Below are 16,484 nucleotides of genomic sequence, written 5' to 3' on the forward strand. Positions count from 1 at the left end.
TTCATACATTAATTAATTAAGAACTCTATGCAAATCCATGTATAGAGTTTGAAACTATAGTTTTGTAAGGTTAGAATAAGGTTTAAACTTTGGAAAACTGAAATTATAAAAATTATTAATTTTTTGAGAAATATAATTATAAATTATCCAATCACATATACATCAGTCCATCTTGACGAATGCCACATAACCAATTTAGATCTCATCAATCACCTAGTACAACTCTTCACTATTTAACAGCCCACATATCTGGTCTCACCTCTCATCCTCCCACACAAAAGATGATTGATCCCATCCAATATGATAACCTAGGTGCAAACCGGCTACCAACACAGTCACAATGGTGAAATCCTTAGGGGTATGATGCTCCATAGCTTCCTTCTTGTTCTATATCTTCACATTAGGCCTCTGTCCACCAATAGGGTTTTCTATCAATGCCAGGAAGGTGTGTGTTGGTTGTTTCCCCTTCAGATACCACCTCTGCGTTTTCAGCCCAAACTTTGGCAATTTAGCTCTCCTATTATTGTGTGTTACCAACTCCTTCAAATCTTTCCTTGTATATACAAGCCACATGCCATGAATTTGTTAGGTTCCCCTAGTATATATAACTATCCCACCATCTTGTGAGTGTATCATCCTATTCTAGTTTGTAAAGACTGCACCAACTCCACAAACATGTTATCATTCATCTTATTTACATAGTATACATACCAGCAAAATAATGCACATAACAATGCATCAACTCAATAGCACCTAATCCCCTTGCCTTAATTCCTTCTTAATAAATACCAGACAACTCCTAGAGATCCAAATTTCCCAAAAACAAGTATATCTAACCAGGTTGAACACCACATCAACTGCCCCCTTTGATCTAGTTAGTTTTCCCATTAACCGGTCCCCCCAGGAACCCCTTAGACCTATGCTATCAATACCCACTTATCTATCCTACTCCACAGCCTCCTAATAGCAAGACATTCCCAAAATGCATGTTTACCATCGTCTATCTACTGATCCACATCTAGGACAAACCCTTGAGGTAAAGTTTATGTGTACTAACTTGTAACCAAGAGGAAGAGCCCACATGTATACTCTCCACGAAAAGGTTTGAGCTTTCAAAGGTATTCTCAGACCCCATAGTAAATTCCACTTCTTCTTCTAGGTATCCATACTCCACCTTACCCTCTAGATTTTGTTACGGCAAGCAACATTCAACTCACTCTTTATCATCTCCTCATATAAACATTTATTAGTCACCCTCACCAACTTGGCCCCATTAATCCAAGTCCAATCCAATATGCCTCATTAAAGGCTGTAGAAATCTAGCCCCTCGCCACCTCCAGGTCTCTCTAGTGAATCCCAAACTCATACCTTACTTGCCCCAATTCCTTCCACCCCACCTAAGACCCCATCCCAAAAATCTCCAATCCATCTCATTCCCTTATTGTTCAACCTGGCTACTCTTACGTTTAGTTGGGCTAAGGGAGGAGTAAACTTGTGTGACCACCATATCCCTAAGCTAAACAAAGAGTTCTATGTGACCCTTGCACATCCTTCCCACTTCATTAAACCCATCACCTCCTTCCAATTGTAACAAAGGAATATGCAAAGGGGAGAGCTTTGAATTCTCAGTGGAGCATGTGAAAATACCTTTCCTCTCCAATCTAGTCATGTCAACTTCCCATTATGCTGAACATTAGACTCCTATATCACCTCCCTTACCTTCCTATGGCAAGATCTCCTCGTGCTATAAGCAGTTGTTAGAGAAGTTGCCACTCTAGCCTTGGTAGGAATGGGAAGATGCAGTATCCCTAGCCTTGCCAAGTCTTTAGGCATACTTACTTTCTCCCTAGAAAGCTAGGCTAAGTATCTCTTGCCATCCTTGTTCCTTTTCCATATGAACTTCCTAATTGGAGCCATAATCCTATTCCAATGGCATTTTTTTGAAGTCAACCATTGGGCATAAAAACATCACATAACTAAGTTTAAAATAGTCACTTTGTCATGAAAGGACACCCTGATTCCTTCCCATTTCTTTATTTTGTCTAGCATGATGTCTATTGCCCAGTTAGCTACATCCTTATTAGTAACCCCAACCCCAAAAGGAGATCCTAAGTTCCTGACAATCTGCCCTTTCCTTATAACCTCACATACCCACCTTTCTAAATTAAAATCATCCTCTTTAGGCAAACTAATAATTCTGGATTTATAGATGTTACATCTGGACCCAGAGGCATCACCAAAAAATTGTACTATTTGTAGGGCTTGTCTTAGATTGTCATTTTCAGCCTATAGGAATAGAAATGAATCATCTACAAAACACTGCACCACCAATTTCTCCCCATTTTTTATTCTTAGACCTGTCAATACTTTCTCACATGCATCCTCTAGAGCCACTATTAGTGGTGGATGAGATACAATGGTAAAAAACACTAGAGCCAAAGGACACCCTTTCCTTATTGACCTATTTATCTCAAATCGCCCTACCAATCTTCCATTTAATAACAACTTAGACTTAGCCCCTACAATCAAAGTATGGATGAGTATGGTGATTCTTCTTCCAAATCCCAATTTCTCCAAATGTTGTTGGTGCTTGGCAACACTTTGATAGTATGGATGCAAGCACGATGATCTTGTAAAAGCAGACCAAGTACTTCAAGAGCTCCCTTCATGGAACCTCATCTCTTAAAATGTCCTGATCGAAGGATCTACCCAATAACACCAAGACGGGCAAAGATATGACCCGTAAGTGCATGTAGGTGCCTAGGTCCTACCCATCGCAACAGCAACAGAGGAAATAGTGAACTATTTTGGGCTCTCTCTAGATGCCATGGCCGTGACTTGCTTGTAGGAGGAGCTTGATTAAGGGGGAACAAACTCGTCAGAGAATTGCAAGGTATGGCTAAGGCAAGAAAGCACTGAACTATCTTGAACAACTCCAATATGAGGTCCTGTCTCCAAATACAGTGCCATGCACATGCATCTTAAAATCGTGAGGTAGCAAAGTACTCTGCTCTTGCAAAAGCACCTCAAGAGCTCCCTTCTTGAGATGGCATCTCTTAAATTGCACGGATCAAAGGATATGCATGTGGACGTGTAGTTGCCTAGCTCCTACACGTCTTCGACGTGTCGCGTCGGTAGAATGCAACACGAGAGCATATACGACCAACGGTGGGATGTGTGTGAGAGGGAGAGAAACATCTAGAAGAAGGAAGAGAAAAAATGAAAAAATGAGAGAGAGAGATATGGGGGAGCAGAGAGAAAGACAGATGGTTCTTTTCTAGAACCTTGGTCACCAACAATGCGCGGGTTCAATATATAGAGCAGAGAAATTCGTACGCGTGTGTGTAAGAGAGAGTTTGTGTGGAAAAGTGTGTGCCGAGAGAGGGAGTGTGTGTGAGAGAGAGAGAGCAGATATAATTTTTCTATGTGAGCAGATCTCTACCAAGGAGTCGCTATGGATGGACTGCTTGGTACAAGACATGCTCAAGCAAACAGAAGAAGAGTTTTCTGCGAGGATGCACAAAGCAGTGCTGCCGCAGAAGAAGAAGAAGAAGAGGGGGGAAAGGAGTTTAGAGGAGGCACTTGCTTCTCTGGTAGCAGTAATGCCTTCCAAAACCTTGCATAAATCTTGTGCAGGTACACAGAAGAGGGAAACCTACTCTACGGTGCGCAAAATTGGGCTGTAAGCTTATAGATCACTCGGAAACTACCAAGTGTTCATGCTGGTGAAAGTCGAAAGAAAGCGCAACGTGCAGAAGAAGGCTTTTGACGGATCTATGAATCAGAATAACTGCTCCTGGAATTCTTTAATCACACGTCTTATCGAATGCGGCAAGCCACGCCATGCTCTCATCCTGTATCAGAAAGTGAAGAAGGAATTTTTACATCCAAATAGGTATACCTTTGTAGCCTTACTTGAGGCTTGTGCTGAGCTGAAAGATGTAGGAGGAGGCCGCCAAATACATGCGGTGATTGCCAGAGAGGGTTTGCTGGAAAGAGATCTTTTTGTCAGCAATGCACTCGTCGACATGTATGCCAAATGTGGCTCGTTTGCAAAAGCACAAGAAGTGTTTGACAAAATTCCAATTCGGGATGTAGTGACGTGGACTGCACTGATGGCAGGATATGTCAAACATGAGTGTGGTATGGAAGCACTGAACTGTTTTGAACAGATGCAACTCGAGGGGGTCCCTCCAAATGCTGTCACATTCGCTTGCAGCTTGAAAGCTTGTGGCAGTATTGGAGCCATAGACAAGGGCCGAGAGATACATGCTGAGATTGCCAGAAAAAAGCTGCCGGAAAGAAACCTTGTTGTTGGCAATGCGCTGGTGGATATGTATGCCAAATGTGGCTCTCTTGCAAAAGCACAAGAAGTGTTTGACAAGCTCCCAGTTCGAGATGTAGTCTCGTGGACTGCACTGATTGCGGGATATGCCAAACATGATCTTGGCAAGGAAGCACTGAACTGTTTTGAACAGATGCAACTTGAGGGGGTGTCTCCAAATGCAGTCACGCTCACTTGTAGTCTGAAAGCTTGTGGCAGTATTGGAGCCACAGACAAGGGCAGAGAAATACATGCTGTGATTGCTCGAAAAGGGTTTCTGGAGAGAGACCTCTTTGTCGGCAATGCACTGGTTGACATGTATGCAAAATGTGGCTTGCTTACAAAAGCACACGAGGTGTTTGACAAGCTTCCAGTTCGAGATGTAGTCTCGTGGACTGCTCTGATAGCAGGATATGCCAAACATGATCTTGGTGAAGAAGCACTGAACTGTTTTGAACAGATGCAACTTGAGGGGGTCCCTCCAAACGCGCTCACATTCGTTTGCAGCCTGAAAGCTTGTGGCAGCATTGGAGCCATAGACAGGGGCCGAGAAATACATGCTCAGGTTGCTGTAAACGGGTTGTTGGAATCGAATATTGTTGTTGGCAATGCATTGGTTGATATGTATGCCAAATGTGGCTTGTTAGCAAAAGCACATGAAGTTTTTGACAAGCTTCCAATTCGAAGTGTAGTCTTGTGGAATGCACTGATTGCAGGATATGTTAAACATGAGTGTGGTGAGAAAGCATTGAACTGCTTTGACCAAATGCAACTCGAGGGGGTTTCTCCAAATGCGGTCACATTTGTTTGCAGCCTAAAAGCTTGTGGCAGTATTGGAGCCATAGACAAGGGCCGAGAAATACATGCTGAGATTGCTCAACTAGGGTTGTTGGAAAGAGACCTTGTTGTCTGCAACGCACTACTGGATATGTATTGCAAATGTGGCTCTCTTGTGAGAGCACAGGAAGTGTTTGACAAGCTACCAGTTCGAGATGTGGTTTCGTGGACTGCACTGATTGCAGGGTATGCCAAACACAAGCTTGGTGAGGAAGCACTGAACCGTTTTGAACAAATGCAAGGCCATGGGGTCTGTCCAAATGCTGTCACGTTTGTTTGGAGTCTGAAAGCTTGTGGCAGTATTGGAGCCACAGACAAGGGTAGAGAAATGCATGCTGAGATTGCCAGAAGAGGGCTCTTGGGAAAAGACCTTGTTGTTGGCAACGCACTGGTTGATATGTATGCCAAATGTGGCTTGCTTGCAAAAGCACAGGAAGTGTTTGACAACCTTCCAGTTCGAGACAGAGCATCCTGGAATGCACTGATTGCAGGATATGCCAAACATGAGTATGGTGAGGAAGTATTAAACTGTCTTGAACAGATGCAACTTGATGGCATCTCTCCAAACGCTGTTACATTTGCTTGCAGCTTGAAAGCTTGTGGCAGTATTAGAGCTACAGAGAAGGGCAGAGAAATTCATGCTGAGATTGCTGGAAAAGCGTTGTTGGACCGAGATTTTGTTATTGGCAATGCACTGGTCGATATGTATGCCAAATGTGGCTCCCTTGATAAAGCACAGGAAGTGTTTGACAAGCTTCCAGTACGAGACATAATCTCGTGGACCACACTGATTGCAGGATATGCCAAATCTGAGCGTTGCGAGGAAGCATTGAAGTGTTTTAGACAGATGCAATTTGAAGGGGTCTCCCCGAATGCAGTTACTTTCATTTGCAGTCTGAAAGCTTGTGGCAGTATTGGAGCCCAAGACAAAGGCAGAGAAATGCATGCTGAGATCACTAGAAAAGGGTTTTTGAAAGGAGACATTGTTGTGGGCAATGCACTGGTGGATATGTATGCAAAATGTGGCTCGCTTGCTAAAGCACAGGAAGTGTTTGACAAGCTTCCAGTTCGGGACACAGTCTCTTGGACTGCACTGATCGCAGGATATGCCAAAAATGAGCATGGCAAGGAAGCACTCAACTGTTTTGAAGAGATGCAGCATGAGGGGGTCCCTCCTGATGCTGTCACATTTGTTTGCAGCCTGAAAGCTTGTGGCAGTATTGGAGCCATAGATAAGGGCAGAGAAATACATGCTGAGATTGCCAGAAAAGGGTTATTTGAAAGTGACCTTGTCGTTGGCAACGCATTGGTCGATATGTATACCAAATGTGGCTCGCTTGCAAAAGCACAGGAAGTGTTTGACAAGCTTCCAGTTCGAGATATTATGTCATGGAATGCGCTGATTGCAGGATATGCCCAGGTAGGAGAAAGTGAAAATGTTTTTCATATTTTTGACGCAATGAGAGGAGGTGGCCAAAAGCCAGATGGGTTCACGTTTGTCAGTGTTCTTAATGCATGCAGTCACGCAGGTCTAGTGGATAAAGGCCAGTTGTACTTTGAGTCCATGAGGAACGACTATGGCATTGGTCCTACTCTTGAGCACCACACTTGTATGGTCGATCTCCTTGGTCGTGCAGGCCACTTAGACAAGGCGGTGGGGATGATTAAGAAGATGCCGTTCCATCCTGACCTTGTATTGTGGCATTCTTTGTTGGATTCTTGTCGAAAGTGGGGTAATGTGGAGCTTGGAAGAAAGGCCTATGAACATGCAGTGGGATTGGGTGAAATGGATGCTGCTTATGTATTTATGTGTAACGTCTATGTAGATGCTGACAAGCAGGAGGATGCAGAGAAGGTCGAGGCAATGAAGAAGCTAGGACATCGTGGGCCTTATGCTGAGGGGATTGTACACCGGTTTCTGGTTGGGGATGACCAAAGCAAAAATATTTATGCAAAGCTAAAATAGCTTTCCTTCAAAATGCATCAGGAAGGTAATCGCACGAGGTTTACATATCCAATGACGTAAAGAAAGATGTGTTATGTGAACTTAGCAAGAACTTTGCTATTGCATGTGCCGTACCTGATACATGATGAGGTCCAAAACCCGCGGGTTTGTAATTACTGCAGCAATTGTATTGAAGATAGAGGAGAAAATTATAGATGCTAAATGCTTTCATCTTTTCAAGGAAGGAGAGTGTGCTTGTCGTCGTGACTATGGGTGTGTACTGTTTCTGTTCGCCGTTGTCCTCCTCCTTCTCTTGTTCCTGCTCGCCGTCGACCTCCTCGATCTGCTTGCCGTCGATCTCCTCCTCTACAGCCAACCGTCGCGGGTACCTACCGCTGGCCTTCGTCTGTACTTGTTGCCAGTGCATCTGCTGATCAATTCCTGTATCTGCTGGCCATCACCTGCCCTCACTGCCGGGTGGTTGCCTGGCATCCCCTCCTTTGCCTTGCCTTCGCTGAAGTCAAGCTCGTCTTGTTCATAACTGTTGCCTCTGAAATGGCTTCTCCTACAGACGCAGAGATCCTTGTGTGAGTCCAAGAGAAAAACATTGGAGGAGACTCTCAACAATCTGAAATGCTCTCCTCTCGTTGCTCCAATCCCGACCTGTAACATTTCTGTGACACCCTTCATGAATGTTTTGCTGAGATCAAGAAAGCATTGGATGAGCTTATCCTTGAGTTTCGTTCGCGGGTTCCTGGCCAGGTATTACTAGACCCTGTAATGAAACTCTCGTAGAGAGCTGCGATTCTTTTTTTTCTTGGTGCAAAGATGCCTGCAGCTGCTGATGTTGGGCAGTGGCTTAAAGCCATGCTTATAGGTTGCTTTGTTGAGGGATACTACTTTGCCGCTTGTGGCTTTTATGAGGTTTTACTTACTAATCCACAGCATAAACAAACTATTTCGGAAAAGTCACCTCTTTTTTTGGACAGCAGATGGTGCATGTATACCCATGGTCACCTACAAAGGATTATCAAAACTTCATCAAACACAAATGTCTTGTGTGGGTGGAAGTTATGCATGTTGCTTTACCTTTTTTGATGGAATTGGTGGTCGCTGTCCCAGGTCTTGTGGAAGTGTCAATAGATTTTTTGTCGTTAATTAATGACTTTGATGAATTAATCAAAAATTCATTTTCTATATTTTTCGATATATTGTTGAGGCAACATGATGACTATGATCACAAGATTAGTAGTATACAATGTTGATTTTAAATAAAGCATTCCTATGAGATTTTCCTTAAATATAATATACTTTGAGTTTTGTAAGCGTCACTATCACAAATATGCACTTTGGAGAAAAGAAGTTAATATGTTTTATTGACCTATTATTGGCTAATTTATCCTAAACATATAAAAATGGAAATTGCTGTTATCATGGTTGGACACGAACTTTGCATACAATGATCCCAATGGTAGATGGATTGTTGTGTAATGTACGATTGTTGATGAGCTGTACAAATTTGTGTGTTTGTCTCACAAACTTCAGTGATGACTAGGGCTGTAATGTAGCAGTCTTTTCAAATATATCCATGGCTATCAAATACTTTTATTACATGGAATTTTAACAATTCACTTACTTATGCTGACAATTCATATGATGCGCATTGAGAAACAAATGTGGGATCAACTCTTTTGGATGCATGCGATTTGTGGACACATCTCATGGCTTAGAAGTTGAGCTTTACTTTTCTTTTCTTTTTCAGAAAGAGACTTCTATTAAGTATGAGAAAAACATACAACACTTGGGCTTTACTTTTCATCATAATGCACTTATAGACTATTGGGTGTGTGACAAACAGGGCATTTTATTTAATATTTTGTTCTCGTGCTGTTGGTCGACAGTCCCTCTCTGGGCCTCTCTGGGCCGACAGCGGCCCAGCCACATATATTAGCAATCACTTCATAATTCAGTAGTAGCACAATATCATAATCAACATCGACTATCTTTTGTTGCTAGCGCTACCTCTGCAGCAGTCAAGATCATCATCATTTCTCTGCAGTAGCTGTCGTCGGCTCCAACATTCTGCAAACAACGTTTCTACCCACACACTAGTATGCTCTCGGCTCTACCCCTTGCAGCAGTAGCATCCCAGATATTTCTTGTTGCTACAACCTCATCTTCAACTTCTGCGTTTTTCTCCTGTGCAGTCCTCTGGCAATCACCTAGCCTTGCACCCCTCCAGGTACTACAATACCCTCGTCACCAAAGTCTGCACCCCTCAGGTACAACAACATCCTTGTCACCAGAGCTACAGGTGTGGGCATAATATGGGATGCAATTGTGAGGGGTAACCCCTTGTTGGCACACATTGCGACAAATCATGATGTATCTGCTAGCACTCACACTCTTTTACATGCGAGTAATGTTCATAGTGACATTCCACTTTATACATTGTATAGTGATACAGAGAGCAAAGCAACCATGCAGGTTGAAGGATAACTTGTTTTGCTTATACTTGTTGTACATCTGTATATACCAATCAAATGTTTTACATATAATGTGCAAGGTCTTCGTGATGCAAATAAATGGAGGTCCCTTTGGTCTTATGTAAATACTATGCAACCACATGCTATGGAGGTCTCTTTGGTCTTATGTAAATACTATGCAACCACATATAGTTTGTTTGCAAGAGCATAACTAGTATGCTTTTGCTGGTAGACATGGGGTTTTCTCTCTAGTTATCGCATCTTATATGTGGGAAAGCAAGCCTTTTCTAGTACTGTTATCATGGTTGGACACGAACTTTGTATACAATGATCCCAATGGTAGATGGATTGTTGTGTAATGTACGATTGTTGATGAGCTGTACAAATTTGTGTGTTTGTCTCACAAACTTCAGCGATGACTAGGGCTGTAATGTAGCAGTCTTTTCTAATATATCCATGGCTATCAAATACTTTTATTACATGGAATTTTAACAATTCACTTACTTATGCTGACAATTCATATGATGCGCATTGAGAAACAAATGTGGGATCAACTCTTTTGAATGTTAGAAGTCATCTCCTGTCTTTATCAGACACCTGGGCCTTTGTTGTGGGTGTGCCCGCCCTGTATAGGTGTTTTCTCATCTTTCCTCACTCCCCGTATTTTTTCGCCATTTTTTCCTATTTTTCCCTTGGTGTGGGAGGCAGTTTTCTGCACCCCGGCTGTTCCAGATGGTGGCCGACTGCTGGTCAGTTGATCTGGATGCTGGTTGACTCCCCTGTGTGGTCCTCAACCTCTACTGCATACTGGCCGACTATGATCTGCTGGCCAACTGCTGGAGTAGGGCTGGTCGTGGACTTGCAGGCCCAGTCGGCTACTTTTGCACTAGCTGACTGCATGTATGGTGCCATATAAAATGGCCCCATGGCCCCCACATTATTGTATTCAGTATTCACTGTGGGATCTTGTGTATAGAGAAGAGTTACACGCCTATCTCTCTCCTTCTCTTGTGCTGTCTATTTTCTGCACTCTACTTGCTCTTGTGGTCTCAGATTTGGTTATCATTTCCGCTGCGTATTTTGACATGGTATCACAGCCCTAGGCTCTTGAAAGATCTTGGGAGTTCTCTGAGCAAAAGGGGGATTGTAACATTGCTGATGGTGGACTGTTTGGACTGTTCGGGAAGAGATGTAGCAAGAGGAAGGCGGGCTAGGTGCTGGACAGCCACTTTTGCAGGTTTAGAGTTTTTTTTTCCACCCACCCACCCTTTTCAGTTACATCCCCGCAATGGCAGATTTGTTAGAGCTGGCTGAGAAGCATGTGAAGATCCCAACCCTGCAAAGTCATCGACGATGCGGGAGCACATTTACAAGCTGCAGGCTCTTCAAGCAAGAAGTCCTCCAGGCTGGGAAGGAGATATCATCAGAAGATATGGCCATTACTTTGCTGTCCCACTTGCCTGCTCAGTATTCCACTTTCTACTCCTCTTTGATTACGAGTGGCAGGCTCAGCACCGTTACCTGGGAGGAGCTTGTGCCCATGGTCTTGGACTGGGAGGAACGTTTCACGAAGCCTCCTCATAGCGGAGGTTCGGAGGCCTTAACTGGCCAACGGTCGAAAGGCCGGAATAACAACAAGGGCAAAGGGAAGGCTTCACCGGAGAAGTCTTCTGAGAAGAAGCCTGACACAAAACGAGAGAAACTGAAGGCCGAGCGGTCCTACAATGATTGTGTTGAGAAAGGCCACTATTGGAGGAAGTGTCCTAAGCGGACTAGGAAGAGTGCTGATTCTTCAGCCTCAGCTACAAAGACTTCTGGCGAGGACCATGCTGCTGGAGCATCGTGATCTTCCTTGTCCACTTTGGGGAGAGGCTGTGGCAACGGCTGTCCATACCCTCAACCGGTCTCCAACGACTTCAGTACCTAATATGACTTCGTTTGAGGCATACTTTGCCAGGAAACCTGATGTCTCGCACTTCCGTGTTTTTGGGAGTGATGCGTATGTACATATTCCGAAGAAGCGGAGGGGGAACTTGACACCAAATTTCGCAAGCTTATATTTGTGGAGTATAATTCTCTTTCCAAGGGATACAGATTGTATGATCCAGAGAGGAATGAGATTGTTGTCAGCCGGGATGTGGTCTTTGATGAGCATGTTCCAGTATCCACTGTCGAGGAACCGCCACTTCTTGGAGATCCAGAGCAGTCTGATGATGATTCCCAGATCATTGTTCCAGTTGATCAACCTCAGTCAGTACAGGAGGTTGAGCCCGCAACTGGAGTAGAGCCCCCGCAATGGCCGGAGGCTCCTCGATCTGTTCGAGTACCCAGGTGTGGTTGTTGGACACCCTTCGGTTGCAACAGCTGGCGGGGACTGTTCAAAGGACGACTCACGCGGCAAAAACCTGCCCAGGTCTTGACCAACCTGGGTATGGTGTAAAATGGTGTGCTTCCGGTACGATGGGCGAGGGCCGACGAAGCGGTCCCTGAGTGAAGTGCCAGGACACCTAAGGAGGATCCTGGAGGGTTTTGACTAGGCGATGCACGGGCTCCCGGTGCTTAGGACACCCATGCGTATGTCGTGGAAGATATATATAGCACGTGCTCCCGATGCTTAGGACACCCATGCGTATGTCGTGGAAGATATATATTCCTTCTTTGTTCGGACTGGATTTCAAAGATCAGTTGCAGATCCTAACCTGTATCTCTTTCGGGAACACGGCATGGTTACGATTATCATCCTTTATGTGGATGATCTCATTCTCACCAGCGGTCATGTGGAGCACATTGGTGTGACGAAGGCTGCCTTGTCGAAGGAGTTTAAGATGACCGACTTAGGCTTACTCCACTTCTTTTTGGGATTGGAGATCCGGCAGACCCAGAGGGGGTTTTTTGTCTCTCAGCAGCGGTATGTTCATGAGTTGCTTGAGGCCTTTGGGATTGAGAACTGCAAGCCTATTACTTCGCCGATGGACCCAAACACAAAGTTAACCGTTAATGATCCTTAAGAGCCGGTTGATGCCTCGCAGTATCGGAAGTTGGTTGGTTCATTGATCTCGTTGCTGAACACCAGATTGGACTTAAGCTTCTCCGTGGGGCTGTTGAGCTCTTTTATGCAGACGCCATTGAAGTCCCATTGGGACGCATGATTGCGGATCTTGAGATATCTGCAGAGTACGAAGGATCTAGGACTCTTTTATACAGGAGGGGATGGAGTCAGACTCCAAGGTTGGAGTGACTGAGATTGGGGAGGAGATCCAGACACGAGGAGATCTACTTCAGGTTACAGTTTTACCCTCGGCTCAAGAGCAGTTTCTTGGAGCAGTAAGAGGCAGCCAACTATTTCCCTATCTTCAACAGAGGTAGAGTACCGGGCTGCTTGTGGTGCTGCTTGCAAGGTTGTGGGGCTGCGGAGGCTGCTAGGCGAGATTGGGTTTCCACAAAAGGAGCCCACAGTCATCCAGTGCGATAACTAGAGTTGTATAGCTATTGCTCGGAACCCGGTCTTCCATGCCCGGACCAAGCACATAGAGATACAGTATCACTTTGTACGTGAGAAGATCTTGGCTGGTGATATCTTGCTACTTTATTGTTCGATGGAGGACAATGCAGTGGACCTCTTCACAAAGTCTCTACCTCAGGCTACGCTCGGGCGGCACTCCAGCTCCCTAGGGTTGATTTCCCAGCCAGGAGCTGAGAGAGGGTGTTAGAAGTCATCTCCTGTCTTTATCAGACACCAAGGCCTCTGTTGTGGGTGTGCCGCCCTGTATAGGTGTTTTCTCATTTTTCCTCACTCCCCGTATTTTTTCCCCATTTTTTCCTATTTTTCCCTTGGTGTGGGAGGCAGTTTTCTGCACCCCGACTGTTCCAGATGGTGGTCGACTGCTGGTCAGTTGATCTATAAATTTAAAGTCTTGGGCTTACTAAAAGTATAAAATAATAATTGGTATGTACAAAGGTTTGAGGTCTTAGCGTTATAAAAATATTAATGTCAAAATATGAAACCGTAATCATGTACAAGAGGCCCTCCTATGTGAGGCGACTCTAAGTAGTAGACCGACGAAGAAGCAAAGATGAGGTAGTTAGTTATAGTAGGTAACAAAAATGCAATGGTGCAAGCTCTGGTGACAAGGATGCTGTTGTACCTGAGGGGTGCAGACTTTGGTGACAAGGGTATTGTAGTACCTGGAGGGGTGCAAGGCTAGGTGATTGCAAGAGGATTGCACAGGAGAAAAACGCAGAAGTTGAAGATGAGGTTATAGCAACAAGAGATATCTGGGCTGCTACTGCTGCAAGGGGTAGAGCCGAGAGCATACTAGTGTGTGGGTAGAAACGTTGTTTGCACAATGTTGGAGCTGACGACAGCTACTGCAGAGAAATGGTGATGATCTAGACTGCTGCAGAGGTAGCGCTGGCAACAAAAGATAGTCGATGTTGATTATGATATTGTGCTACTACTGAATTATGAAGTGATTGCTAATATATGTGGTTGGGCCGCTGGTCGGCCCAGAGAGGGAGTGTCGACCAACAACACGAGAACAAAATATCAAATAAAATGCCCTGTTTGTCACACACCTAATAGTCTATAAGTGCATTATGATGAAAAGTAAAGACTAACTTCTAAGCCATGAGATGTGTCCACAAATTGCATGCATCCAAAAGAGTTGATCCCACATTTGTTTCTCAATGCACATCATATGAATTGTCAGCATAAGTAAGTGAATTGTTAAAATTCCATGTAATAAAAGTATTTGATAGCCATGGATATATTTGAAAAGACTGCTACATTACAGCCCTAGTAATCACTCAAGTTTGTGAGACAAACACACAAATTTGTACAGCTCATCAACAATCGTACATTACACAACGATCCATCTACCATTGGGATCATTGTATGCAAAGTTCGTGTCCAACCATGATAACAGTACTAGAAAAGGCTTGCTTTCCCACATATAACATGCGATAACTAGAGAGAAAACCCCATGTCTACCAGCAAAAGCATACTAGTTATGCTCTTGCAAACAAACTATATGTGGTTGCATAGTATTTACATAAGACCAAAGGGACCTCCATAGCATGTGGTTGCATAGTATTTACATGAGACCAAAGGGACCTCCATTTATTTGCATCACGAAGATAGTAATGTGGGGGCCATGGGGCCATTTTATATGGCCCCATACATGCAATCGGCTAGTGCAAAAGCAGCCGACAGGGCCTGCAAGTCCACGACCAGCCCTACTCCAGCAGGCAGTCGGCCAGCAGATCATAGTCGGCCAGTATGCACTAGAGGTCGGGGACCACACAGGGGAGTCAGCCAGCATCCAAATCAACTGCCCAGCAGTCGGCCACCATCTGGAACAGCCGGGGTGGAGAAAACTGCCTCCCACACCAAGGGAAAAATAGGAAAAAATGGGGAATGAATACGGGGAGTAAGGAAAAATGAGAAAACACCTATACAGGGCGGGCACACCCACAACAGAGGCCCTGGTGTCTGATAAAGATAGGAGATGACTTCTAACATCCAAAAGAGTTGATCCCACATTTGTTTCTCAATGCGCATCATATGAATTGTCAGCATAAGTAAGTGAATTGTTAAAATTCCATGTAATAAAAGTATTTGATAGCCATGGATATATTTGAAAAGACTGCTACATTATAGCCCTAGTCATCGCTAAAGTTTGTGAGACAAACACACAAATTTGTACAGCTCATCAACAATCGTACATTACACAACAATCCATCTACCATTGGGATCATTGTGTGCAAAGTTCGTGTCCAACCATGATAACAGTACTAGAAAAGGCTTGCTTTCCCACATATAAGATGCGATAACTAGAGAGAAAACCCCATGTCTACCAGCAAAAGCATACTAAACTATATGTGGTTGCATAGTATTTAATAAGACCAAGGGGACCTCCATAGCATGTGGTTGCATAGTATTTACATAAGACCAAAGGAACCTCCATTTATTTGCATCACGAGGACCTTGCACATTATATGTAAAGCATTTGATTGGTATATACAGATGTACAACAAGTATAAGCAAAGGGACCTCCATTTATTTGCATCACGAAGACCTTGCACATTATATGTAAAGCATTTGATTGGTATATACAGATGTACAACAAGTATAAGCAAAACAAGTTATCCTTCAACCTACATGGTTGTTTGGCTCTTTGTATCATTATACAATGTATAAAGTGGAATATCACTATGAACATTACTCGCATGTAAAAGAGTGTGAGTGCTAGCAGATACATCATGATTTGTCGCAATGTGTGCCAACAAGGGGTTATCCCTCACAATTGCATCCCATATTATGCCCACACCTGTAACATTATCTGGGTTATCAGGCACCCCAAAAGTTTGCCTCGTTATAGAGGTTTATAACAAGAGGACTTTCTGTGCCAATTTACTTTTTCCTTATCTAGGGTGACATTTGGAGCCTACGCCACATTTTTTTCCTTCTACTGCTGCACGGGTACAACAAGAACAATCTCTAGAGGTGATATTGTCGCTACTGGCGGTTGCAAAGTACCAATTGGCATTCTAATGCCATGTGTCCAAACTTTCTACAAGAGAAACAAGAGCCAACAAAATTCCCCCATTTGAGCTTGAAGAAAGCTCGTGTCTAAAGTCCTTGCAGCTTAACATCCAAGGCCACTCGGGAAGAGGTTGGTTTATCTGTATCCCAAAGGATGCAAAATCTATTGACACCTCCAGAAGACCTGGGACAGCAAACCACTTTGACCAGCAATTCCATCAAAAAAGGTAAAGCAACATGCGTAACTTCCACCCACACAAGACATCTGTGTTTGATGAAGCCTTGATAATCCTTTGTAGGCGACCATGGGTATACATGCACCATCTGCTGTCCAAAAAAAGAGGTGAC

General features: G+C 44.0%; 1 protein-coding gene across 1 annotated transcript; it reads left to right on the forward strand.

The window, feature by feature from the left end:
• The first annotated feature begins 2,581 nt into the window (after positions 1–2,581).
• LOC147603182 (pentatricopeptide repeat-containing protein At3g16610-like) lies at positions 2,582–7,324 on the forward strand. The gene has a single exon (XM_086797487.1). It carries the CDS (start codon positions 3,720–3,722, stop codon positions 7,125–7,127), a length of 3,408 nt encoding a protein of 1,135 aa, XP_086653613.1. The 5' UTR covers positions 2,582–3,719; the 3' UTR covers positions 7,128–7,324.
• The last annotated feature ends 9,160 nt before the right edge of the window (positions 7,325–16,484 follow it).

The sequence above is a fragment of the Cibotium barometz genome, chromosome 65 (genome assembly GCF_041138505.1).
Source record: "Cibotium barometz isolate CiBa-2024 chromosome 65, ASM4113850v1, whole genome shotgun sequence".
Classification (NCBI taxonomy): domain Eukaryota; kingdom Viridiplantae; phylum Streptophyta; class Polypodiopsida; order Cyatheales; family Cibotiaceae; genus Cibotium; species Cibotium barometz.